Source organism: Canis aureus, chromosome 21 (assembly GCF_053574225.1).
Source record: "Canis aureus isolate CA01 chromosome 21, VMU_Caureus_v.1.0, whole genome shotgun sequence".
Classification (NCBI taxonomy): Eukaryota; Metazoa; Chordata; class Mammalia; order Carnivora; family Canidae; genus Canis; species Canis aureus.
Genome location: NC_135631.1, coordinates 44,199,058 through 44,225,859, shown reverse-complemented (window position 1 = coordinate 44,225,859; position 26,802 = coordinate 44,199,058). Strand labels below are relative to the sequence as shown.

Below are 26,802 nucleotides of genomic sequence, written 5' to 3'. Positions count from 1 at the left end.
TGGGCTCCCCTCTGCTCTGAGACTCCAAGAACGGGCACGGGCCCTAGAGGTAATGGGCTCAGTACTGGCCTGGGACTGGCCGCGCAGAGGTTGGCTTTGAGGAGAAAAGACCAGGGCAAGAGAGAAGCTATGAAGTTCTTGCAAAGGCCAGCCATGGGAAGAGCCCAGACCCAGATGGCGGCTGAGGGGACGGACAGGGGCCACTCTGACCAGACTCGGGACATTGATTGTCTATGAGGACTGATGGAGAAAAATGGACCAAGAACACCTCAGAGGCTTCTGGACCCAGGCAACTGGGCTTTGAACAGAAGAGCAAGCCTTCGAGAGAGGGATAATGAATATGGCTTAGATCACCCGAAGCACTTTATTCATCAGAGAGGAGTTTTAACGTCCGAATTACCAAGATAACTCACCTATGGGACAAAAGTGAAAGTATCAAAGAACACTTAGAAATGCAATTAAACTTGTTTATTGAAATAAACCAGGAGTAATACAGACTGTTTTCAGCGTCATAGCCAGATGAAACACAGTAGGAGAAGAACCCAAAATAATACATTTTATTCCCAAGAGGTCAGCAAACCCAACCCTTGAATAGATGAGGAATCCAGTGACCAGACAGGCTGGCATTCTCCACTCTACACATGCTTAGGGCACTGACCATGTGCCAGGCACTTACTTGGTGCTGGGCAGAGAAAAAGTACAGAAGTACAGAACGTGGTGACCCGTATCAAGGAGCTCACAGCCAGGCTGGTGGGCGATGCTGCCCAGGAAGCAGGCGAGAAGCTACAGGGCGCACCCAACCCGGCCGGCACCAGCTCTCTGAAGGTCAAGCGTGAGCTGACCCGGGAAGGATGAGCAGAAGTGGCGCAAAGAGGCTGCGGAAACAGGGCCCCCGCGAGGAACCCCACGAGGGCAAGCAGAGTGCATGTAGTTACTGGGAGGAGTTCAAGTACAAAGGCATTGCAGGCCCGGATTCTGAAGACATCAGTCCCCTGACCCCCAGTTCAACGCTGTTTTTAGAACACTAGCTGTCTTTCGAGGTCTCCTGACAAATATAGGATGATTCAGCACATCCATCAATACTCTTGCGTAGACAAAAGGAAGCACACGTGGCCCACGCTTACCCAGATACACACGTGAGGATTTTCAAACCCTCTTGTGTAATTGCTTTGTGTCAGAGCCTTTCATCTCCTCCCCAGATTTTTATCAATCGGGTCATGCCACAAAGCTGGAAGGGGTTTTTAAGGAATCGCTTGTTCAGGGGTCAAGGGAGCAGGAAGCAGGGCAGGGGAGCGGCCGCCACCCTGATGCAGGCAAGATAGAGGCCACTGTCTGCAGAGAACTCAAAAATTTATCATAAAACGGGAGCAAAATCGTCCTGCATTTTATTATCACTACGTGGCAGCAATGCAGCAATTCTCGGCAACTCAGGTAATGAAACCCTCCACCCTGCCCCCCCCAGCTCACGTGTGCCCCCGCTCCCAGATCCACCTGCCAGCGCAGACAGCGCATCCACGGGTCAGCCGTCTCTTCCAGTCGCATTCCCACCGCTGTCCATCCCCTTCGTCAACATCGCTTGAGAAGCCAGGATCATATATACAAAGAACCCCGGATCACGGTTTATCTTCCTCCCATCACGATCCTTCTCTCGAGCCAAGGTGGTCACTTCTCGAAAGCCCGAACCCCGTGGGGGCGCCCACGGGCCTACTGCCAGGAGCAGTTCTCGCTCATCGGCTCCGGCTGGGCCGTCTGGCAGGTGCTGGGCGGGGTGAACACGGAGGGGTCTTTAATGCCCAGCTGGATGTCGAAGAACCGCGTGGACAGCAGCACACTGTAATTTCTGGTGAAGGTTTCCTGGACGGGGTAACAATCCTTGACTGTGTAAATGCCAATCCAGGTTTCGTCTGCAAGAGGAAGGGAAGTTGACTTTTTAACATAGAAGGTGGGCAAAATACCTGTATTTTTATCCTGGGGGTAAAATATACATAAAATTCACCCTTTTCACTATTTTAAAGTATGTTTCAGGGGCACCTGGGTGGCTCAGTGGTTGAGCGTCTGCCTTCGGACCAGGGCACGATTCCGGAGTGCCGGGATCGAGGCCCGCATCGGGCTCCCTGCATGGAGCCTGCTTCTCCCTCTGCCTGCGTCTCTGCCTCTCTCTGTGTGTCTCTCATGAATAAATAAATAAAATCTTTAAAAATAAAAAATAAAGTAAGGTTCAGTAGCATTAAGTACGTTCACGTTGTTCTGAAACCATCGCCACGATCTGTCTCCAGAACTTGGTCATCTTCCTCAGTGGAAATTCCGTGCCCTCTGACACGAACTCCCCATTCCCCTGCCTGCCCCTCCCAAGCCCCCATCCATTTTCTGTCTCTATGAACGGGACTACGCTAGGGACCTCAGATAAGTGGAATTACAGAGTATTTGTCCTTTAGTGACTGGCTTATTTCACTCAGCATAACATCCTCAAGGTTCATCCAATATTATCCATGGCTGAATACTATTCCATTGTTTGTTTACACCACATTTTGGGTATTCATTTACCAGCTGATGAACGCTTGGGTTGTTTCTACCATCTAGCTGTTATTATTAGTGCTGTTATGAACATGGGTGCACAAATATCTTTTTGAATCCTTGCTCTAAATTCTCTTGGATATACACCTGTACGCAGAACTGCTAGGTCCCATATGATAATTCTATGCTAACTTTGGGGTAACAGTTTTTACATGGGTTTGCACTATTTCCCACATTCAAATATGATGCTTAGATCCTGGAGCTAAACAACTAGCCGAGTACACGTGGGGACTTCCAAGTAGGTGCGGGGGATGCCAAACAATCTAATTAAGCTTATGCATTGCCCTAACTACCTTCCTTGATGGACTTAAACTCTTTTCCCATCATGCTTCCTGAGATGTAGCACTTGGCTATCTTATGAAGCCTTACATGATCTAGCTGACTTTCTGTCAGACCATTCTTGGACCGTGATCTGTTCCTGGGGCCCCCCTATGGAGTACTGGTCCTCAAACGTGGAATTCTGAGGAATGTCTAGAGGGTCCCAGGGATCCGTCAGGGTGATCTTGGAGCACTGCTTGGTGGCTTGTTCAATCTGAAACATCACTCCATCCTCATAGAGCAAAATATATTCAAATAATCTGAAAGACAAATATAAAGAGAGTGGATCAGGACTTCAAGTTACAACCATCGTGTCTTTTATCAGCATACAGCCCAAAGGCCTTCGATATAAATTACTCTTAGAATGGAACAAGCTGGAAAAAATAGTTTTGCTTGCTAGGCAATCATTTACTTATTTATGAGCACTAGCCACACTGAGGACCTAAACACGAAATAATTAAAAATTCAGAGTTCAAAATTGAATATTGAATAATTGAGTACCTACTATATGCCAGATCCTGTGCTTTGGCTACAAACATGAGGAAGACACGGCCCTGGGTCAATGGCTGGTGTGTGACCTTTCAGCCACAGGGACCTAGGAGGATTTGCCCCTTGGCTTGGTTGAGCTCTCCTTGCAGCACTAAATCACAAATTATTGGGGTACACTGAATGGAGCACATCGAGAAACTGCTGAGGTCAGACCACACACCTGTGCCCCGCAGCTATATGAGAATGAGGGCCCCCCTCCCATTAACTGGAGGAGGCTGAGATGAGCAAACAAAAGTGAGGGGACCCCAGAGTGACTGGTTTCCCATGTAGTTTGTCCACATGCTCTTGGCCTCGTGTCTCCTGAGTACACCCCATGTGTAGAGCAAGCCAAAGGTATTCCCAGGCTGGGCGGGGAGTCTGCAGACACCCCCCACCCATGATGCTGAACACTGAGTTGTCCCCAGTCCTGTGTGGATCTCAAAGCTAAGCAATCTTGGGTGAACAAGTTGGACTTCTGTGTGTTTGACTGTCAGTCCAAACTTCAGGTCACTGCGGCTGGCCCAGCAGAGTAAGGCTGCGACCCTGACCTCACACAGTGAAATTCGCAAGACCTGGGGTGGGTGCTTTTCTTGAGCAAACTAAGATAGCCAGCAGGTGAGACTCACTGCACCCCACATCCTCCACTTGCCTCCAGGGCAAATGTCTGCCATTCCAGGTTGAAGCTTAAAAGGACTTTTCTTCAGACAAATCTTCAGGGACACCTGGGTGGCTCAGTGGCAGAGCATCTGCTTTGGGCTCAGGGTGTGATCCTGGGGTCTGGGGACGGAGTCCTGCATCAGGCTCCCCACGGGAAGCCTGCTTCTCCCTCTGCAGGTGTCTCTGCCTCTTTCTGTGTGTGTGTCTCTCATGAATAAATAAATAACATCTTTTTTAAAAAAAGAAAAGAAAAACTTATAAATGATCACTGCCTACATGGTCATAATAACACCACCACTAGGGTTACAAGCCACTGTGGAAACATAAACATGACCTCATTTTATACCTTTAGATAGATCTATCCTGCTTCATTCTAGGAAATAAAAATGGCTTATGAGGGTAAAACTCTCTCCTTTCAGAAGTGGGAGCAATTGCAGGAAGAAAAGGAAGAGTTCGTTTGCTGCGATAGTGCTCACAGGAGAGTGGAGCCACCTCTTCTACTGTGAGCCCTCTGCAGGAGCCGGGGTTGGCCTGTCCCCGCGGCCTTTGCCCAGTGCAGTCCCTGGCACATCACGTAGGAGTACAGACACACTCCTATAGACTTCAGAGGGCTGTCCATTCATCCATCAATACGGGACTCTGTACATTAATCCAGTTCCCTGATCCTTTCAGTGACAGCAGGTCCCACAACATCTGCACTGTGTGCCCTCGGGGGTGGCTCTCTTCTCAACTCTCCTCACCATCAGCACTGGCCGCCTGCAGCCTCCCAAGTCCCAAGTGTCTGGCCTAGATGGGCATTTGTCATTCTTGCAGAACCTCCAGCAGTGTGCTTCTCCAACCGCAGGAGATATGTACCATGGGCGGGGGCGGGGGGGGGGGGGGGCTTCCTTCCCGAGAACAGCCCTCAGCCCCCCGAATCCATGGGTCACAGCAGTGGGAGCCGGGCAGCCATCCTGGCCATCCAGGAGCGGGCCACCCTCGCAGGCCTTACTGGACCCGAGGTGGACATGCGACCCAGGGCGACACAATCAGATTGATTCTGTCCCACGAGCATGTGGAGTTGCCACCCGGGGACCTCGAGGCAGTCTCCTCACGGGTCTGGACGTGTCCTGTGCAAACCCACAGGCTGTGGGAGGCTGTTTGCAACATGCGACCTGAGCACGAGGAAGAACGTGCTGGGAAGCCAACAGCAGGCATTTGCGGGATGCACTTCCTTTCCGAGGTCCGGTGTCCACAGATCCCCCTGCAGAGCCACGAGGTTGCCTTCCTTGTAATGAAGTTTCCTCTCCCGCCTGGAACATTTTGCGTGACTCATCATCACCAGGACTGGTCTCTAACACAGCCGAGGCCGCCGCCGCCCCGCCCGGAGCCCGGAGGCCAGCTGCCAGCACAGCTGTCCTGGCAGAGACACGCAGGCCCAGGGATCCACGGCGAGGGGGGCAGGGGCGGCCACCAGCGGGGCACGGGGAGGGCCACCTGGCTGCTGCCCTGAGGCCGCCTCTGCCCGCACCCAGAGGGACAGTCTCATCAAGACGAGAATGCTGGCCTTGCAAGCGTCCTCACCAAACGTCACCCTTTACTCCTGCTGGGTGGCCGGAGCGCAGGTGTTTGCTGCAGCCTTCTCTGTACTTGCCTGTTTTCACGATATTTCACTCTTGAACATGAGGCCATAACCTGAAACTGGGCTTATGGTGACAGGGCCTCAGGTGCAAGAGAAAACAGTAACCTGACGGGAAACCAAAGATGACCGGATGATTGTTTGCTTTCCTCAAACTCCCGAATGGATCTAAAGGCGAGGACGGAGGGCTCGACTCGAAGTTTCGGAAAAGCAGCTTTCGGGCCGCTGCTGCGGTTGCATATACCCCGGGCCTGGCTGCAAGCGTCAGTCACAGCGAGGACGAAGGTCCTCCATGGCCAAGGGGACACAGGCTGGAGCCCGACGGAGCCCCGAGGTGGAAGCGCAGAGCTCAGCCAGGGTTGAAATGAATCATCTGCCTGCGATGCGGCGGGAAGGCCGCGACGCCTCCGACAGAAACCTGATCCGGCAGCAAGATCAAGGCCTGGCGCTGCAGCCGAGGAAGCTGGGAGGACAGGAGCCACTAATCACACCCCGGGGAGCAAGGTGAGGTGCCGGGCCGGGCCTGGAGGGCAACGCAGCGGGGCAGGCCGCGGTCAGCGGGAGCCTGCGAACCCCCGGCCCCAAGCGGGTCAGCAGGCTGAGCTTCCCGCCGTGCTGCCTGCAGAAGCCCTGTCGGGCCCTCGGGCCCCCTCCCCGTGGGACCAAGGGTCCCGGTTGCTTTTGACAAAATTCTCAGGCTGCCCTGACCATATCCGTGGTTTCCCGAAAATCCAATTTCCTTAAAATTCAGGCTCTACCAAAACACTGAAAACCTGCAGAAGTTTTATATCCTCTGGGCTATGTAAAATCAATTCATGCTCAAAGTAAAAAAAAAAAAAAAAAAAAAAAAAAAATCCAAACAGTACAGAAATGGAAAATGAAGTAAAAATTGCCCAGAAACTCAAACATATAGAAATAACAGCTCTGTGCATCTGTGCCTAAACACATTTTGATCTTTTTGTTTAAATTTCTTTCAATTGTGGTAAAGTACACATAACACAAGCTTTATCATCTTAACCATGTTTAAATATATAGTTCAAAAGTGCTAAGTGCATTTGTATTGTTGTGCAACCAATCTCCAGAATTCTTTTCATTTTGCAAAACTGAAACTATAGGCCCATTAACTGACTCCTCATTTCTGCCCCCCCCGCCCCCCAGCTCCTGGCACGCAGCATTCTACTTTCTATCCCTATGAACTTGACGGCTCCAGGTACCTCATCGAAGTGGAATCATAGAGTAGTTGTCCTCTTGGGGTTTTTTGTTTTTTGTTTTTTTAAGATTGTATTTATTTATTCATGAGAGACAGAGAGAGAGAGGCAGAGACACAGGCAGAGGGAGAAGCAGGCTCCATGCAGGGAGCCCAAGGCAGGACTCGATCCCGGGACCCTGGGATCATGCCCTGAGCCAAAGGCAGGCGCCCAACCACTGAGCCGCCCACGTGTCCCAGTAGTTGTCCTTTCATGACCAGCTTATCTCACTCAGCATGACGTCCTCCAGGTTCTTCCGTGCTGCAGCACACGTCAGAATTCCCTGCCTTTGTAAGGCTAATATTCCACTGAATGTATAGAGCACATTCTGCTTATCCGTTCATCTGTGTAGAGACCCTGGGTTGTTTTACCTTCTGGCTATTATGGATAACACTGTTATGCAACATGTTGTGCAAATACCCTACTGATTTGTCATTATGTGTACTGGACACATTCATAAAAATGAGTAAATATGATGTTTTTTACCCTATGTTTTACTTTTTCAAGATTTTGTTTGTTTATTTGAGGGAGAGACAAAACATAGGCATGGGGAAAGGCCAGAGGCAGAGGAAGAAGCAGACTCCCTGCTGAGCAGGGCTTCCCAACTCAGGGCTCAATTCCAGGAGCCTGGGATCATGACCTGAGACAAAGGCAGACACTTAACCAACTAAGCCACCCAGATGCCCTAACCTATGTTTTAAATTCAACAATTTGTCTGTGATTTCCTTCCAGGTCAAAAAATACAGATTTATAAAATCAGTTTTTCCTAATTTACAATGAAATGTTTTTAAAATGCAGAAGAGTTGAATGATCACCTCTGTATCTACCACTTAGATTCAATAATTGTGACATTTTGCTATGTTTGCTTTATCTATATTCTATATTTACTAAAAACAAGGACTTTCTGCCTCCCTCTGCCACTACCATTATCACACCTAGGATATTAAAATTCGCTCCCTAATGCCAGCTAATATCTGGTCCATGTTCAATTGTTCCCCAAAAATGTATTTTAAAGTTTTTTTTTTATATATATAACCAGAATCCAATCAGATTTCAAGCATTACAGTGGGTTGTTACGTCTCTTCTGTTTTAAAAATCTGGAACACTACTCCTACTGTTTTTAATTTTTATCATGGCCTTGACTCCTCGAAGACTCCAGGTCTGCATAAATTCCCCGTTCTAGAGTTTTGTCAGTTTCCTCATTTAAATCTGTTCTTCTAGCTCCTGTCATTCCTCCAAATTAGACCTGAATTCTAAAGGCTTGACATGATTTGATTAAAGACTTTTGGAAAGAAATTCATAAAGGCATGGTGCATCACAGCAGAAGACAGACGATGTCCCGTCCCACTATTAATGCTACTAACTTTGATCACCAGGTTATATGGTTCCTCCACATGTCTCCATCATGAAGGCGTTTCCTTTACAGTTAGCAGGCAATTGGTCAGGAATACTTAGTGATGCTGGGAAGAACCTGTTAGTAACTATCACCTAATGGTTCTGGGTAAAACCATTTCCTGAATCAATTATTTCACTGGAGATTGGGATAATAGTGCCAGTGGTATAACAAATGACATACATCTACTTGTCTATCAGTCATCACCCTCAGCTCAAGAATTTTTATATATTCAGTATATGACAATTAAAGTCATTACTCCATTTATGCACAGATTGTCCCATGTTCCATCAGTGGGAGCTCCGTACTGCTGGTATTTGTGGCTTTGACATGGCCCTGTTAGTGTTTGAGATATGAGATATATATACACATCATATATCATATATACATCATATATCATATATATACATACATCATATATGCACCTTGTGTGTGTAAAGATACACACATACATGCATACACACACACCATGTTTTCCTTCAGTGGCTACTTAGATTATTTTCACAATTTGTTAATATTAACAAAGCTGAATATAAATTGAAGATAAACCCTTTTGCCTTTCTGTGTTTACAACGCTATGAAAAGTTTATGAACTGGAATTGTTGGATCAAAGGAAATTCCCCTTTTACATTTTACAAGATACTACTCTTTCCCAAAGGGAACACTAGGATATTATTTTTTAGAGAGAGGAGGAAGGGAGGGGTGAAGGGAGAAGGAGAGAGAATCTCAAGTCAACAGCCCGCTGAGTGCAGAGCCCAACACGGGGCTCAATTCCATGACCCTGAGATCATGACCTGAATCAAAATCAAGAGTCAGATGCCTAACTGACTGAGCCACCCAGGTGCCCCAGAAACAAAAGAATTTTTAACTGGATGTAGAGCTTCATTCATTTCCTTCCTTTAGAATGGTACTAAATGTTTACCCAACTACAGTAAGGCAGGAGAAAATCTTTCTGTCTAGTTTTCCTACTTTAGGATAAAGCTTACAGACAGCATCAACAGCACTGTAAAAAGGCTCAGGTCAAGAAATCGAGGTTTCCAGTCTAGGAGTGGTGAGCTGTGTAACCATAACTTTAATCTCCTATTTCTCATATGTAAAAAGAGACCAAAATTTTGAAGCTCAAAGCATTATTATGAAGATGATTTGAGACAGCAGATACATAATTGTTATACAAATGCAGGGATTGTGGCTTTGTAGGAAGCCTGCCAGTGCTTACGTTTACCATCACCAGTTAACATTTGACGAGGAAGCTGCTGGTTTCACCTGTGCACATAAGACTTGCTCTGCTGTGTGATGAAGAAGGGCTAGTGCATCCAGGCAGGATGGGAGGATGAAGGAGAGAACAGTCTGAGTGCTACGGCGGACCCTTCTCTAGCAGACCCGGAGCATCTCACCCTTTGTCTCTGGCCTGCCTCTCAATACAGTGGCTAAGAAAGTATTCTCATCTACTCACTTCCTCAGTGTCCCTTGGAGCTAGGGGTATAGTTGGTTCTGGCCTTGGAGATCTAAAAGGAAGTCTGTTGGATGAAGAGACACCCCCCACTTCCCGCCAGAGATTTCTCTTCTCTCCAAAAGGCAGAGTCCCTGTCCTGCTCTACGTTCCTTCATTTCCTGTCTTTGGACAAAGGGTGGGAAGTGAGGATAGCCACCTTGGAGCCATGGAGCAACACGTCAGCATGCCGTCTTGCAACTGTGAGCCAACTTTCTCTGAGAATGGCAGAGTAGATGGATGGAGAACCAGGAGCGTTGGAGATATTGTTGAGACAGACCTAGGAACATGCATCACCAGAATTTGGAAGCAAACTACACACAGCCTTATAGTTTTAAGCCTCCATTAGTCAGATTTCCTGACACGTACAGTTGAAAGCACCCTAGATAAAATAAGTAAAATCCACTGCTCTATACTTACGATCTATCAAATGCTTTTAAATGGTTCTCTGAGAGCCTTTTGTTCCAGAGTGAGCAGGGCCCACGGATTTGGCTAATGCCTGAACCCACAAGAGAGCCTGGCTAGGCGCAGAGAAACTTGAACAGCTACTGCCTGGATAGCCAAGAGGCAACTGTTTTTCTGTCTTGAATCAGAGTAGTCAAGGGGAGGAAAAAAGAAAAAAGAAAAAAGAAAAAAAAACAGTCTAAGGCAGAGGTAACAGACTGGCAAATTCAGTTGGCTGACACTTTATTAGCTTTTTGTTTTGTTTTGTTTTGTTTTAACAGATGTGAAAATATGAGGCTCGGAGCATACCTAAGTAGCAAATAATGGACTCAAGGTCTGATCTCCTACCAGACTTGTTCTAAGTCACTAACACTGTTGTTCTTCCCCTCCTTCCACAGGGGTAAGATAACTGCTAGGCCATCCAAGATATCTTAAATTGCAGAAAAGGGAGTGGGCAAATATTATATTGTGATTACAAAAGGCCTTTGGCTTTTATGGGAGAAACTGAACAACCTTTGGATTTGTCTAATATGCAATATAATAGATTAGTAATGCATGCCAGCCCTCTGACTCTTAGCAGGAAGAATTGAGCGGCAGCCACTTGCCATTCTGGCGTATACCAAGATTGAGTTACACCCTACAGTAATTATGAGACATAAAAGGAGAACACTATTTCAAAATTGTTGGGTCAGACACAAACTCATTGTGTAGGCTGATACCAACCACATATAACAAAAGGGAAATTAAGCTGCTTGAGAATGCAGCCCTAGGAAAAGTGAAATCGAAGAATAATTATGTGTGCAATTTAAGGAGCTGTAAGGTGATGAGCCTCCAACCACTTGGATTCCAGTTCAAAAGAAGAAAAGGCTGCTCAAGAAACTGAAGAGATTTCTTTTTTTCCAAAAATGTTTCGGGATGACTACTGGCAACGTGTAGCCATATACTCTTTCATCTGATGGAAGATAATAAAACAAATGTCTCATGAGCAATAGTTCAGGCTGTCTCTTTCTCACCATTAGAAGGAAGAGCCTCATTAGTGCCAGGATACCCGCGTTGCCATGGTACACAGTGGTTTCGAGAACTACACATCAGGGGGTATTAAGGAGGTTGGAAGGTTGGGACGCCTGGGTGGCTCAGTAGTTGAGCATCTGCCTTTGGCTCAGGGTGTGATCCTGGAGTCCTGGGATTGAGTCCTGCATCGGGCTCCCTGCATGGAGCCTGCTTCTCCCTCTGCCTGTGTCTCTGCCTCTCTCTGTGTCTCTAATGAATAAATAAATAAAATCTTAAAAAAAAAAAAAAAGGAGGTTGGAAGGTACAAGGGGAGTCAGGTTCACACGGCCAATACTGCACTTCTCAGGAGAAACATCAGTTGCCACCGTGTGTAAATATAAACACAGACACCCTTGCAGCTAACCGTTAACGACTCTACAAGGTAAATCTTATTTTTTACTTTCACTGGGATTCGGCATCATACTGAATTTAAGAAACAAAGAATAATGCGTGACCACAGAGAAAGCTCTCTCGTGAAAAATATGATCATCAAAGTAGAAGATGCAGTGGAGGTGGTACAGGATGCTGTGGCTCTTGGAAACAAACCAACCAACCCAAAACAGAAGAAGTGAATTAAAAGGTATGATTCCAGAACCTGAGGGGGGAAAAAAAGTAGAAAGTAACAAAAGGGCTAACGGGAAGATAAGAAATCTGGGGGAGCAGAGGTAAGAGAGCCCAGACATGTAAGCAGAGAGATATTCAACAAGGAACAAAGAGAGAAGACAGGGCATCAAGCCTCCAGAAACAGCCGATGACATCTCCGTAAAGCCAGATGTAATCTGGAGATGTTAATAATGTTCCAGGATGCAGAAACAACCTGCAAAAACTAGGGTAGAAAGACATTTATTAAAACTAACCCTAAATTAGTTTGGTCTCAGACTTCTCTTCTAGAGCTCTAAGTGCCATGAGCACCAAACACTAGTATTACCCAGTGACTTGTGTACACCTCAAAATTAGCTTTATGCAAAACAGCAACGGGTGGATGTTCTCCGGCATTCACAATCTCTGGAAGTTTCCTGCTGCACAGTACCCTCTCTGAAGAAAATCGATTGTTCCAGCTGGCTGAAACATAAATCAAAATATTCAGATAGAAAAGCAAATCAACACTAGAGATCCTGCAGTGAATAATGAAAGGAGTAAAATAATTTATGTATCTTTTTGCGGCAACACTACTTAGAAGTTGGTTGCAAACGCTCACACAATAAAAAATTCCTCTGTGTTGAACAAGTGAAGAAGTTGACCTCAGGGAGGCTCAGCGTGGTGAAAGAAGGAGCACTAGAACCATCCGAACATATGAAATTCTTTTCAACCTACCAAGCGGGACCTAAATGAATACTTGTCCTTTGCAGAAGAAGTCGTGTTGCGGTGACAGAAAAGTGGATCCCCAAGCTTCATCCCCTTACTCCTTAGGATAATTGACACATCATGAGGGAGGCTCTCATGAGGGGTCCCAAGGGCAAGCCACTCAATACCTGGAGCTGGTGGGGGGCGGGGGGTACTGTCCAAAATAGAGTGTGAGACAAAGGGGACAGTGAGAGCTTTCGATTCAGAGCGAGAGAGGACTCCCACAACCAGAGGAAACACATAAACCACATCAGAACCCAGCACTTGACATGACAATTAGGTATTAGGTACATATTAAATCTGAAATAAATTCTCTTCCCAGCCCCTCTGCTCCCCAGAAGGCAAGCTGGTAAAATTCTCCACTGCCCTGTTCCTTCTGGAATAAGAGCTCCATCCTCTTGTGCTTTCCCTACATTTGCTGCCACTGCCTCCTCGCTTCTCCCAGGGCCCTCTGCCAAGAGTGGTCCCTGGGATTCCTAAGGAGGTACAGCTCCCTCTTGACTTCAATCAACTCAGATAGCTCCATGGTGGCCCCTGGGCATCTTCCTCAGAGGCATGTCTGCCTTTCCCAACTTGACATCATGGGTCATCAGCTTCTTGATGACACATTCTGGGAAGGAAAACTTATAGTTCTAGAGAATAGAAGATGTACCTCAGTAAGGGACTTGGTGAGTATGTGGGGTGGGGGGGCACAGGGCAGGGGGTGGTGCTTCAGAAGCTCTGGAATCAGTGCAGATGATCCGGCTCACCACAGTCCTCCTTACAAGTATTTTTAAGCAACCTCAGAAGGCCTTGCATTCATCATGGCTGAAGCTGGATGCCACACCAACTAGTCTGGTGGTTCATGGTGCCTCATACATTCCTCCTAAGCTATAGCTCAGGATACGATAATATGATAATGCTATGTCAGCCCAAGAACTGATGTGCCCCTTGGCCCTGGGCCACCATCTTCCCATCTGACCGCATCTTCCTTGGTGATTCCTGAGATGTTTCTCCGGGTGCTACGATCTGAGGGTCTGTGTCCCTCCCCCAACCCTATCAAATTCATATGTTGAAAACTTAACACCCAAGGTGATGGCGTTACAAGTGAGGTCTTTGGGAGGTGATTAGGTCATGAGGGTGGAGCCTTCACGAATCGGATTCGTGCCCTGATACAAGAGGCCCCAGACAGCTAGCTGGCCCCTTCCCCCATGTGAAGATACAATGAGAAGTCTATGACCAGAAGAGGGCCCTTACACAACCATGCTGGCACCCTGATGTCAGACTTCCAGCTTCCAGAACTGAACAGTGAACTTCTGTCGCTTATCAGCTACCCAGTCTCTGGTATTTGTTACAACAGACTCAAAAGACTAAGACATTGGGGGAGCTCCGAGGGGTTACTTTGGTTTGCCTTTTAGGGCAGGCTGACAGCTCCCACTCGTTGGCACAACTCACACTCTGGAACTTTCCCAGTCAATCTAACTTTAGCCACAAGAAAAGCAGCCTTCCATAAGGAGCATCACAGCCTTTTCATCCAGGGGCAACTGCCTTCTGTTTAGGTGCCATCTGTCCATGAGTTCTCCATTCTTGGGAGGATCTGAGGGCCATGGAGGCACCCTGCTGGGGGTCTGATTCTTTACACAGGCACTGCTTCTCAAGGAAACCATTGGTACTTGGGAAACTTGCAATGCCCATATTGGGAGATAGTCTCTAAAATTGGGACTGAGGATCCAGAGAAACATTGAAGATAGTGTTTGATGAGGAAAGAGCGGGGGAGTAGCATGGGGATGAAAGGAACCTGGGGGATCCATTTCTGGAGGTCGTGGTATGCCTTCTTAGGGGGGGCTCCACTACAAGCCTGCCTAAAAACTTTTCAAAATTCAGGTAGGCAGTGCCATGTGATGTCAGCAATTGTTCTTGACAAAGCAGATACACGGTGTAGAATATAAATGCTTAATAAACCATAAAACCATACCTTAAAGCCACGAGTTGATTATTAAAAATATAATCATGCAGAAAAAGAAAATTGAGAAGAAAAAAAGGATGTATGTAGATAAAGTGAAGGAGTTTCAGAGTTCAGAGATCACATACAAACTGATGATGATGATAATATAATCTTGATGAGATGGGAGCTTTTCTAGGAAAATATAAATAATCAAAACTAACACAGAATGAAGCAGAAAGTTAAGTTGATCGATAACCAGAGGAAAAAAAAATTCTTACAATGTTACTTCTTCAAAAGGAGTTAGGTCCAAATAGCTTCAGGAATTAATTTTCTTCCAACCTCAAGGCTGGAGAAAGCTTGCCAATTCTTTTATAATTTCACAAAACTTTTTCTACTTTAAAATATAGAAAGCAGAAAAATAAAAACTAAAGGATAAGCTCCATTGCAGCTATTGATTAAAAACAAATCTTAAAAATAAAATGTCAGTGAGCCAAACCAGACTATCAAAAGATATCATAATAAATTAGAATTTATTTTAAGAGTGCAAAGTGGTTTAACATAAAGCAATCCATTAGTATAAAACACTAGGTTGCTGAAGTTTAATATCCATCCTCATTAGAAGAAATTTTTTCCAAAAATATTCACTGAACATGATGGAGTATCTTTGCTAAACCAACAGCCCATAGGGGCCTTCCCTGTGGAGTATTAAAGACAGTGACAACAGAGTGAGAATCACTAGGGGGTGTGACATCACTGGAGGCGTGTCATTTTGCCCTTCCGTTTTCTTTATCATATTAGAAATCACCAAAAATAAATTAAAAAAAAAAGAAATCACCAAAAATAATCAGACTCCATATCGCATGACGGGGGCAGCAGGAACAATCACATTCTGCAGGCTGAAATGTCTGTCAGTTGGAGAAACCTTCCCAAAGGGCAAAGCTGTCACACCTTAAGAATGTGCAAATCCTTTTTCTATCACTTTCTTATCTAGGCATGTATACAAGATATATTTAAAAAGTGGTACACATCTAATTGCACACAAATCCAAGGTGATGTATGTAGGAGTCTAGACTCATGGGAAATAGAAGAGAAAGAAACAGGACTATCCCAGAACAAGGCACCGCTCACAGAAGCTAGGTTCTACCCATTGGCTAGATTACCACACAGTCCCTAGAAATGGTTTTGCTAATGGCTACTTAGTAGCCTGACAAAGGTGCACAATATTTTGTTCAGAAAAAAAAAATGCAGAGCAGTTTTCCATTTTAATTTTAAAATTACATACACAGGGGGCACCTGGGTAGTTCAGTGATTGAGTGTCTGCCTTTGGCTCAGGTCGTGATCCTGGGGTCCCGGGATCGAGTCCCGCATCCCCCATCGAGTCCCTGTAGGGAGCCTGCTTCTCCTTCTGTCTATGTCTCTGCCTCCCCCTTTGTGTCTCTCATGAATAAGTAAATAAATAAAATCTTTTAAAAAAATTAAATTAAATTACATACACTAGTACGGGAAAAAGAAATCCAGAAGCACATACTTCAGGATTCTTAGTCCCATACAGCAGGATGATGAGAGATCCTGACCCTAAGTTGCTTTTCTGTGTCATTCAGATTTTCCACCATGAACAGGGACAATGCTAGTAGTCCAAAAGCCATGAAAATGGAATTTATTCACTCAACACGCATTTACTGAGTCATACTATGTACCAAGCTCTTCTAGGTGCTGGGGTTTTGGTGATAAATCAAACTGATAATATTCTTTCCCTCAAGGAGGAGAGACAGACAATCAACACCAGAAAAATTAACCGACCAGACAATGTCACCCAGGGATCATGTCCTAAGGAAAACAGACTGAGGTGTGATGGGGAGTGGCTGGTGGGGAGTCGCAGGAGGTCCCTCTAAGGAGACAATGAGCTGAGACATGAATGAGGAGAAGCCATTTGAAGATGGCTTTGACTTTGAAGATGATAGAAGTGGGCTATTGAGTGTGGATGAGCTTGCACAGTGTATTGTTAAGAGGGGAAAAAACCCAACGTGAACCAGTATGAGCTTCAGTATGCATGCTGGGAATCTCAGGACCACCTAGGATGGGGCGCCTGGGTGGTGCAGAGGTTGAATGCCTGACTCTTGGTTTCAGCTCAGGTCGTAATCTCAGGGTTGTGGGATCAAGCCCTGCATCAGGCTCTGCACTCAGCAGGGAGTCTGCTTGTCCCTCTCCCTGCCCCTCAGCCCCTCCCCACCTCTCTCTCTCTCTCTCTCTCTTTCTCTCTCAAATAAATAAGTCTTTCAAAAAAATAATCTTGGCTATTCAGAAGACATTAAGAGTAACCAATATGGTTGAGCAATTATGAATAATTTTTACTTTCTTTCTCTTTGCACACCTGTATTTTGGGATCCTTCTACAATGAATAAGATGTCACCATTATTACTCATTTCCTTATTCAATTATTCAAAAAATAAATCTAATTCGTGTTGCTGGAGGTAACAGCAACAACCAGATAAAAATTCCTAATGGTGGAGTCTTGCTTTGGGCAAGGGAAAGCAGAGGAGATGAGGGAACGGGTTTAAAAAGCACTAAATAGTACGTCAGATAGTGGTAAGTATGTTGAACACGTAAGGCGGTGAGGTGGGATGTATGAGAATGTTGGGAGGAGAGACAGCCTAATTTGGGAGGAGGCCATGCAGCTTTTTAGGGAAAAAGTGTTCTGTGCACAGGAAACAAAAACCCAAGTGCCAGCAATGGGGGAAGCTTGCTGAGCCGGAGGCTGGAGGGAGCTGGAAGCAAGGGGCCTCTGCGTGATCGGAGACAAGATATGGAGGGGGTGGGCAGCAGATCCTAAGGGATCCTAGGGTGGCCAGGCCCTTGTAAGGACCCTCCCTCTGACAGACAGAAAGGCACTGGAGGGTTTTAAGCGGATGAGCGACGTGACACAGTATTTCTAGCAAATCATTCAAGCTGCTACGTTGACAACAGACAAAAGTGGGCAGGGATAGAAGGAGGACGACCCGTTAGGAGGCCCATGCAAAAAGCCCTGGCAAGAATGATGAGGGATTGAGCCTCCAAGATGACAGTGAACGTGTGGTCGGACTCTGAGTCTCTATCAAAATTGGAGTTGACAGGATTCGCTTAGGGACTACCTGTGGCAAGTGGGAGAACTCAAGGATGACTCTAAGAGCTGATCCTGAGCAACTGGAGCTGCTATTAGCTGAACCTGCATGATGAATAATATTTGTTGGTTTGCAGGGGAGGCATTAGTTTGGGGTAAGCGGAGTCTGAGAGGACAACCAGAGATCCAAAGAAAGAGCTCAACTCAGCGTTTGGACATAGGAGTGCAGAGTCCTCCACGCACAGATGCCATCTGGAGACATGACTGAGCTGAGGGCACCAGGACAGGGGTGTAGACAGAACAGTAAAGGGGTGGCAAGCCAAGCCCCGGGACATTCTACCATTAGCAGCATGAGGAGGAGGAGGAAGGGCAAAGGGAGCTGAGAAGGAAGGGAAGTGAGGTGGAAGGAGGGACACCAGAAGAATGTGGTGTCCCAAAGACCCCATGAAGACACCAAGATGGGGAAAACGAGCCCCACAGAACAAGGAGATAGAGGGTCATTGGGTCAGGAACGTGGAGCGCACTGCTCTTGAGCAGAGTCCACTCAGCAGAGCTGTGACGCTCAGCTGTGTTTGATTGGAGGGGGTTCGAGGGAGCATGAGGGTCAGAAACTGGACTGAGCTTGAGATTTGCTTTAAATAGAAGGGAAGAATGGCATTCCGGCTGGTGGGATCAAGAGAGGAATTTTTTTCTTTGAAGATGGGTAAAATAAAAGAAATTATGAAGGGGAAAATAGAAGATTTTTACTGGAATTGGGGAAATATAACACTATCGCATTTATTCCAGGAAAAACAAACCACTAATTGGTGGAATATTTTCAGATCTTTGGGCTCCCTGCCCCTGACCGCCATCTTCGAGGACAGAATCAGGAAGAAAGAGCTCGAGGTTGACAGAGAGGAGTAAAGATGTTTTCAGAGCACTTTGGCGACCACCTCTGGCTTTTAGTTATGAGTTAGTCTTACACCCCAGCAGTCCTGATACTCCGTGGCCTTGTCTTCCTTGGCACTGACGCTCCTCACTGCCTGCTTCTCCTCGGCATCCCAGCATCAACGCTCTGAAGTCCAGGGTCAACAGACCCACCGAATTAAGACTCAAAGCAAACTTTACAGGCTTCCAAGAAAATCTCTTTCTTGAAGAAAAACTCAATTTTGCAAATCAGCATGTTCATTTTTGAGGATCAAAAGGCCCCAAGCAGCCAGACTTCCTGAGCTAATAATAAAAGAAAATGCTGGCTCGAGCCATCAGAGAGATCAAGAGGGAGTCAAGGCAAAAAGAGTCATTCTCCTGAAATTCTGAAAGTCGTGATTTCTTAAAATGGAAGCCCAATCCACACAAAACAGGGTTGTGATTTATTTAATTTCTGGAGGGGCACTTGGGCGGCTCAGTCACTTAAGCATCTACCTTTTGCTCAGGTCATGAACTTGGGATCCTGGGATCAAGCCCCACTCCCCCCGACCCCACCCCCAGTGGGCTCCCTGCTCAACAGGGAATCTGCTTCTCCCTCTCCCTCTGCCCTCCCCTGCCCCCGCTCATGCTCTGTCTCTTTCTCTCTCAAATAAGTAAATAAAATCTTTAAAAATCAATCTATGGGTCGATTTGTTGAGCAATTCATACTAATTTACCTCCCCCGGCCACATACATGCAGTCTGAGGATTTACAATGATATAACCCTGAGAAATCCAAAAGAAGACAAATACACACACAGAAAAACAGAAGCTCATCTTCCCTTTCCTCTCGGTCAACAGTGTAATCTAAAATCCCGCAGTAGGGCCAAGCAAGGTAGGCATCTGCATGGCCTGGCCTAGGGTGTGGAGCCGAAGTCGGGTGAGGGGGCCCACTCATGTAGGGAGGGGGCATCACAGCAGTGCACAATTGGTTACCTGCTGCAACTGAATAACGAGAGCTAATTTTCTCAGAGAAGGGAACTACAAAAATGAACCATGAGGTAGAGGAATGGAATTGGAGGTTCTGGTTTAAATATATATATTGATTAGAACTGGAAGCTTAGCAATGTACATACACATAAATTTGTATGTATATGTTATGAGTAAGTGACCATGTGTCTTCAAACCTATATCATACCCTTGCTTTGTCCATTGAAAGGGTCTGGGAGCAACGCCACCTACTAGCTATGAGCACAACTAGAGCAGAGATCTTAGCTTCTAAATATTCTCCAGTAAAAGGAACCAGAGCTTCTAGTTGAGAATGGCTCATTCCAACACTCTAGCAGAGAAAGTACAGATGATTTTGGAACATTTTATTGAGGCAAAAAGCAAAGAAGTGCTCAAAGAATAAGAGATACATGTTTAAAGAACATAAAGCCAACATAAAGAGGTTCCCACTGGCCAGATCTGGGATAATATGAACATCAAAACAATGAGAAAAAATGCAATCCAGTGAGAATCCTTGAGTCCTTGCTGATATAAATAAGTGAATAAGTTCAGTTTTGTGAAAAATGGGATGTGTACGTGGTTTTAAAATATCTCCCTACAGAGGTGCATGGGTGGCTCCGTCAGTTGAGCATCCGACTCTGTATATTGGCTCAGGTCATGATCTCAGGGTCATGAGATTAAGCCCTGTGTCCAGCTCCGCCCTGGGCGTGGAACCTGCTTAAGATTCTCTCTCCCCCTCTCCCTCTGCTGCTCCTCTCTCTCTCTCCCTCTTTTTTTCTCTAAGGAAAAAAGAAACAAAAAAACAAAAAACAAAACCTCCCTACAAAATACTTATTGATTACAAAGTTAAAAAGTGTCACCTCACACTGGAGAAACTTGCAGCCTGCCATCCCTCGATCAGGGGATCGGCATGAACATCACAATGCAGTAAGAACAACAGACTATGTCATGGTATTCCTACCACAGGTGAAAAACTAGAAGCTCATCGCAATGAGACATGAAACAAACCCAAATCAAGGAAGATTCCACTAAATAAGTGCATTGTAATCTTCAAAAGTATCAAAATGCAAGAAAGACTGAGGGAATGTTCCAGCCAGGAAAAAAAAACAAAAAACAAAAAACCCTCTGGAAAAGACCGGACACCAAAATGCAATGCTTGAATATAAACTGGGTCCTTTTGCTCTAAAGAACATAAATGAACAAGTGGCAGAACTTGAATGAGACCCACATTTCAGATGGTAGAAATGAATCCTGTTCATTTCCCAATTTTCATGGCCACACTGCAGTCACGCCGGAGCATAGCCCTGTTGCAGGAAATGCACGCAGACGTCTCCGGGGTTGTGGGGCTATCAAGTTGGCAACTCTCTCAAATGATCTGGTGGGGGGGGGGGGTGGTGGCCGTGTACTTAACTGTCTGCAAGGATGAGATAGTCTCAAAGTAAAATAAAATGCTGTGTTTGGAGGGGAAAATGGCCTTATCCTGTTGTTCAAACACAACGATTGTTGAAGTTACCTAATGTGATAACAGCCCTTGGAATTAATCTTCCACAGCAGACACATTGGGAGAGCATGTGTAAGCAGTGCTGTTCATGCCCTGGAACACTCAGAGCCGCCACACGGCGGGGAGCCTTCTGAGCCTGCAGCCAAAGCACGTAAGGGGGGACCCCTCTTTTCTCTCCCCATGAGCACAAGTGTAGGTGAAAAGAAGAAGGAAGAGAAAGCATTTTGATTTCTATCAACACGAAGACACACACTGAGAAAAAAAAATGCAGAAATCCATATTACGTTCATTATATCACAGGAGAAACAGGAATCGGTCTGATATAATAAAAGCACAGTTAGTGCTTCCTTGGCATCATTTCATCTTTAAGGAAGAAGACCTATCCTAAATGCTAGTTAGTGTCATTAAAATTAAATTCAAAGATGAAAAACTGATATCCTGAGAAGTGAGGATCTTGCCGTGGCGAAGCCAGGACTAGAAGCCATGTCTGACGTCCCATGACTCTCTCAGTGGATGTCCGTGCTCTCTCCACTACACCCGGTGGCCTTCTCTAAAAATACAGAAGAGAAATGATATTCTGTTCTCCAAGAAATAGAATGCCCAAGGAAAACAGAGACAGACATGAACTGATCAGAATTTGAATGAGAATCCACTTGCCACGCCATTGAAGACCTATTTTCTCTTTTTACCTTCTACCTCCCAAAGATCCCCAAGCATGTGGGGTTGGTAGTTGAGCAGTCTTCTAAGATATCATCCCTAACGTCCCCAGGCATATTCTCCTGATGCCTCTCTGCTCACTCTGGGTCATTAGAGCCATTAATTCCAACCCCCGAGCCACCGTTTTGTAAGTGGGAGCAGTGAGCTTACCGGTGGCCTAACCAAGTTCATTCAGCATCGCCTCTCCCACAAAGTTCAACATGTTCGCGGAAACATGAAAATAATCTTCTCGCTTTTCCTCGGTCTTCCAAATGTAATACTTGTGAGTTTGGTCAAAGAGTCAGGAAAGATAGTTGGAACCAGAAAACAAAATAGTATCAATTACTAATATTCCCCATTCTCTGCTAAGGCTGCCTTATCTGAAGCTTGTAAAGTTGTTTAATCTTTTCCATCATCTCAGGGAAAAGAGAGCCTGGAAAGTCCTAGTCATTCCACAGTAACTATCAGTGGGATTTTCCATAACAATCTGGATGCAAAATAAAAATCGTAAGAAGTTGATCCAATTCTAAAACTTACTTCTCAACTTACTAATAAATATGAAGAGACAACCCATCCATATTTTCTTCAAATAACATCTGGTTTCTTGGCCAGACCGTTAATACCTGAAAAAGCTTCTGAGTCTGTGCCAGCAAATCTACATTTAAAGAGCTTAAAAATGCACTTATGCGCTAAACATTCTTTTCTACCTCTGACTTAGGGCCAGAGAGATGGGACTGGAGGCAGAACCTTGCCAGGAAACCGGGAAGGAGGGGAATAAAACTGCCTTCGAAAATCTGAGCTGTGAAATCAACACTTGATGGGTCAGGACAAAGAAATGAGAAATCACCACATGGGGACAAAAAACCGTCTAGGCCAGCAAAATTTGGCCGTGACCCTGCTAAAGACCTAATGCACACATATAAAGACCATAGTAATTGATCATGGATTCCTCGATGAAGAAGGGTTGCTAAGAGCCAGAACAGGACTCACAGCGCCTCCAGGCAGAGTGGAGGGACTCTGGACCAGCAGGGCTGGGGGAGCACAGATGGGGAGCACAGAACCAGTGACAAGGCATCTGTCTGGGGAAAATGAGCGCATCGCTGCCTCTCAGCCCCATTCCCCTGGGCTGGCCTGTCTTACGATGGAAAGCTCAGCACTGAGCATGCAGCCTGGCCTCGAGCAAGCAAGCATTAGAGTCAGTGATTTTGCTCCAACTCTTTGCTCACAACCTCCTGATTATAATTTGGCTCCCCGCGTGGTTCTGCCGACAGGGAGAGAATGATCTAGGCTTGTGGACCTGAGAATCCGGGCCTCCGTGCCAGCCACGGCGCCCACTGAAACAGGCTTGCTCGCGGCTGAGCCTGCTGCCCCGCAGGCAGCTCCGGGGGGAAGGGCCCTCGAGTGCCCTGCTGGACCATGTTTCTGGGACCACAGGCTGGCAGCGAGGCTCGGGGCCGTGGGAAATGCGCCAGGATGGTGACCATGGTGGTGGCCACGGTGGCCACGGTGGCCACGGCAGCTGGGTACTGAGCACGTTCTCGGTGTCAGACACGCACCCCGTGCTGTCCGCACTCAGACTCCGCCGGTCCCCACCACAATCCAGTACATGAGATGCTATTATATACTCGTTTTGTAAACAGGGAAACTGAGGCTCAGAAAGCTGTAGCCCTTTTCCCAAAGGCCCACGCTAGGATTCTGCGCTCAGACCCAGATTTGTCCAACTCTAACAGGTGATCTCTTACATTGCGAAGACCTGACCTCTGGGGGGATCGACCCTTACCTTCTGCCTGGCTACGCTCCTCTGCTTCGGCAGGGCGCTCTGGGCCATCCCAGCCCATGTGCTGCACGATTGTTCAATATGCCACGACTGCGCCAGCCTTCACGTGACGGCACATAAACGTTAGCAATGTGTCATCGACCGGGAGTGCACGAAGCCAGGACACCCGGGTGGCTCAGTGGGTGAGTGTCTGCCTCCAGCTCAGGGGGTGATCCCGGGGTCCCCACAGGGACCCTGCTTTTCCTTCGGCCTCTCTGTGTGTGTGTCTCTCATGAATAAATAAATAAAATCTTAAAAAAAAAATAAGTGGGGAGGACACCTTGGTGGCTCAGCGATTGAGCATCTGCCTTTGGCTCAGGAGGTGATCCCAGGGTCCTGGGATCGAGTCCTGCATCCAGCTCCCCTCAGGGAGCCTGCTTCTCCCTCTGCCTGCATCTCTGCCTTTCTCTCTGTGTTTCTCATGAATAAATAAATAAAATCTTTAAAAATAAATATATAAAAATAAATAAATACATACCTACATAAAAAAGAAGTACACAAAGCCAAGCCTACCTCAGTGAACAGTGTCACCATCTCTATCATGCCATCAGAAGCCAAAAATGAGGGCCTTGACTCCCCTTGACTCTTCCCTCCTCTCACCTCCACTGTCAATAAACCTCTTCAACACGTCCCTTCCAGGTCCGCTTCTCACCATCACCATAGCCACTCCCCACCCTTCCCCTAGACCTTGCACAAGTGTCCCAGGTCACGTGTTCCCTTCCCCTCTTGCTCTCCTTTATTCGCAACCGTGCACCCACTGCCTGTTCCACAGCCCAATCATGACCTTCCAACTGCAGGGAAATCCTTCAACAGATGCCAACCTTTGCACGTACATCCTCTGTGCTGTAGCCCTAACAGTGGCTGGTCTGCAGTGCTTGGAATACACCCCGCCCTGTCTGCTCCAGGATGTCCTGAAACAGACCTGCACCCCCCCCCCCCCCGGCAGCCGGCTTCCTCCCCTGGTCACTGGTGTAAGGCTTTGGGTCTCCCCCATGTTTCAGCTCCTCCAGGAAGCCTGGGTTACCTGCCCATCTGAAGTGCTCGTCACACTCAGCACACCCTTCATCTCACTGGGTGAGAATTCTCCTTCCTGTGACTCCACCCACAGACCCCTACCTCCCTGAGGCCCAGGACCCACTCTATTTATACAAAGCTCCTGCAATGAAAAAAATGCGTGATGAATGAATGCATGACAGCATGGTAATAGCACAGGTGTCAGATGCCACCTGGCTTCCTCACGTCCAGGCTGTGTGGCCTGGAAAAGAGTGCTGAATCTCCCCGGACCTCAGATTCCCTGTCTCTAACAGAGATCCTAAAATGTCCCCTGTCACACTGTTGTGAGGCTTCCCTGTAATATGCAGAAAGTCCTCAGCACTAGGCCCAGGGTATCCTAAATGCTCAAACACGGGTTGTTGTTTGCTATTGTTACTATGTCCTTTGAGGCCCGGGAGATCCTCCCAGGCCCCGACGATGACTTGGCTGCTCCAGCTCCCGCTCCTCCGCCCTGGAGGTTTACCTTTCCAAACGCATTAGCGTCCATCCTCTAATACACTGCCCTGAAAGGTTCTGTCCCTCCAACACTTTCTTCAAGACGCCTAACACTTCAACAAAAACTTTAGGTGCCATGACATGGAGATCTGCCCCTGATCTTACACTCACCCGAGCTTAAACCCTGGACATCACGGGGCACCTCCTCATCGCCCAAATGCCACACAGAGAGGCCAGCATAACCCCCAGAGGAGCACACGCAGGACTTTCCGCAGGAAAGCCAGTGGAATTGACAGGTGGTGACCCCAAAATAGAAATCAGGCCTCAGAAAGAGGACTCCCCTGGTCACAGCAGCTGTGGAAAGGTCAATCATGGGACAAGAGCTCGTGAAAACCGGCGGAGCTCCCCGACGCCTAAGGGAGGGCGTATAGAGGAGAGGGTAATTTTTTTGATCACAGTGTGTCCAGCTTGCTTGGGAAGTTTTAAGGGAGTAAACCGCAATTTCAACGGTTGTAACGGCGAGAGGGGTTTGTGAGCCGTATTCTCCGTGGCTCCCCACACCTTTTGCGGTGCGGTCCTATTCTTTTAACTCGCACCAGGAATTCTTAAAATATATCGGTTCTGCGTGCCTCGGTCGCGACGGCTCCTGACCCCAGGGGCCCCGGGGGCGCGCCCGGGCTGCGGGGCTCCAGGAGCGGGGCCCAGGCCGCAGCCCCGAGCCGGCGGACCCCGCGGACCCCGCGGACCCGGGTGCGATCCCGCCGCCGCCCCGCCCTGCCGCCCCCAGCGCCCCGGCCGCGCCCCGCCCCCACCCCGGCCCCGACCCGGTTCCGACCCCGCGGGCCCCGCCACCCTCCCCGCCACGCCCCGCCTCCCACACGGGGAGGCGCCGCCAGCGGCCCCGCCACCTCCGCCCCCCCCGGACCTCGGGACCCCGCGACCTCGGGCTCCCCCCGTGACCTCGCCCTCCCCGCGACCTCGGCCCCCCGCGACCTGGGGCTCCCCCCGTGACCTCGCCCCCCCCGCGACCTCGGCCCCGCGCGACCTGGGGCTCCCCCCGTGACCTCGCCCTCCCCGCGACCTCGGCCCCCCGCGACCTGGGGCTCCCCCCCGTGACCTCGCCCCCCCCCCCCGCGACCTCGGCCCCCCGCGGCCCGCGCACCTCTTGCAGGGGATCAGCGCCTTCCGCTCGTCCAGCACCCGCACGCGCCGGTTGAGGCCGTCGTAGGAGAGCAGGGCGCGGCTGTTGCGGCCGCTGCTCCGCCGGAACACAACCTGGCGGCCCTCCCACTGCTGCGGCGCCCGGCACGGCCGCGGGGTCCCCGGGGCGCCGAGGCCGCCCAGCGCGCACACCCAGAGGCCGGCCAGCAGCCAGAGCCGAGCGCGCCCCGCCATCGCCGCGCAGCGCCCGCCGCCCCCCGGGCCCCGCGACCCGGCCGAGCGCGGTGACCCGCGGTGACCCTCCCCCCCCACCCCGGCCGCGGTCGCCACGGCGGTTGGGCCCCGCGCGCGCGAGGTGCGGGAGCCTCGGCCCGGGAGGGCGCGGCCACCGGCGGGAGCTGCCGCTGCAGGGCCGCTGCCCGCTGCGCCTCGGTTTCGCTTGCTCTCTGCTGCCAACAGGAAATGCAGTGGCAGTGGTGCCACTAGCATCCTGAAGGGCACCGCGTCTTCAAGGGGGCGGGGTGGGGAGCAGGGTGGTGAGAAGGAACGGGACTGACCGAGGTGT

General features: G+C 48.2%; 1 protein-coding gene and 1 long non-coding RNA gene across 2 annotated transcripts; both read right to left on the bottom strand.

Annotated features, from left to right (window-relative positions):
• Positions 1-453: 453 nt before the first annotated feature.
• On the bottom strand, positions 454-26,752 carry EPDR1 (ependymin related 1). Its single transcript, XM_077864086.1, has 3 exons — positions 26,239-26,752; positions 2,944-3,152; positions 454-1,904 (listed from the first exon to the last, which is right to left on the bottom strand). Exons 1-3 carry the CDS (start codon positions 26,724-26,726, stop codon positions 1,705-1,707), a joined length of 897 nt encoding a protein of 298 aa, XP_077720212.1. The 5' UTR covers positions 26,727-26,752; the 3' UTR covers positions 454-1,704.
• LOC144293006 (uncharacterized) lies at positions 19,509-25,237 on the bottom strand. Its single transcript, XR_013360436.1, has 3 exons — positions 23,553-25,237; positions 21,944-22,052; positions 19,509-21,626 (listed from the first exon to the last, which is right to left on the bottom strand). It is a non-coding gene; the product is annotated as an uncharacterized LOC144293006 (long non-coding RNA).
• Positions 26,753-26,802: the final 50 nt, after the last annotated feature.

Bases quoted from the DNA above. Each gene is read 5' to 3' on its own strand.
- EPDR1 (XM_077864086.1), bottom strand. From the start codon at position 26,726: ATGCTAGTGGCACCACTGCCACTGCATTTCCTGTTGGCAGCAGAGAGC. The intron at 3,153-26,238 runs GTGCGCGGGCCG...TTTGTCTTTCAG, and splicing joins GCGCTGATCCCCTGCAAGAG to ATTATTTGAATATATTTTGC. The intron at 1,905-2,943 runs GTAAGGCTTCAT...TTCCTCTTGCAG, and splicing joins CAGAAAGTCAGCTAGATCAT to ACGAAACCTGGATTGGCATT.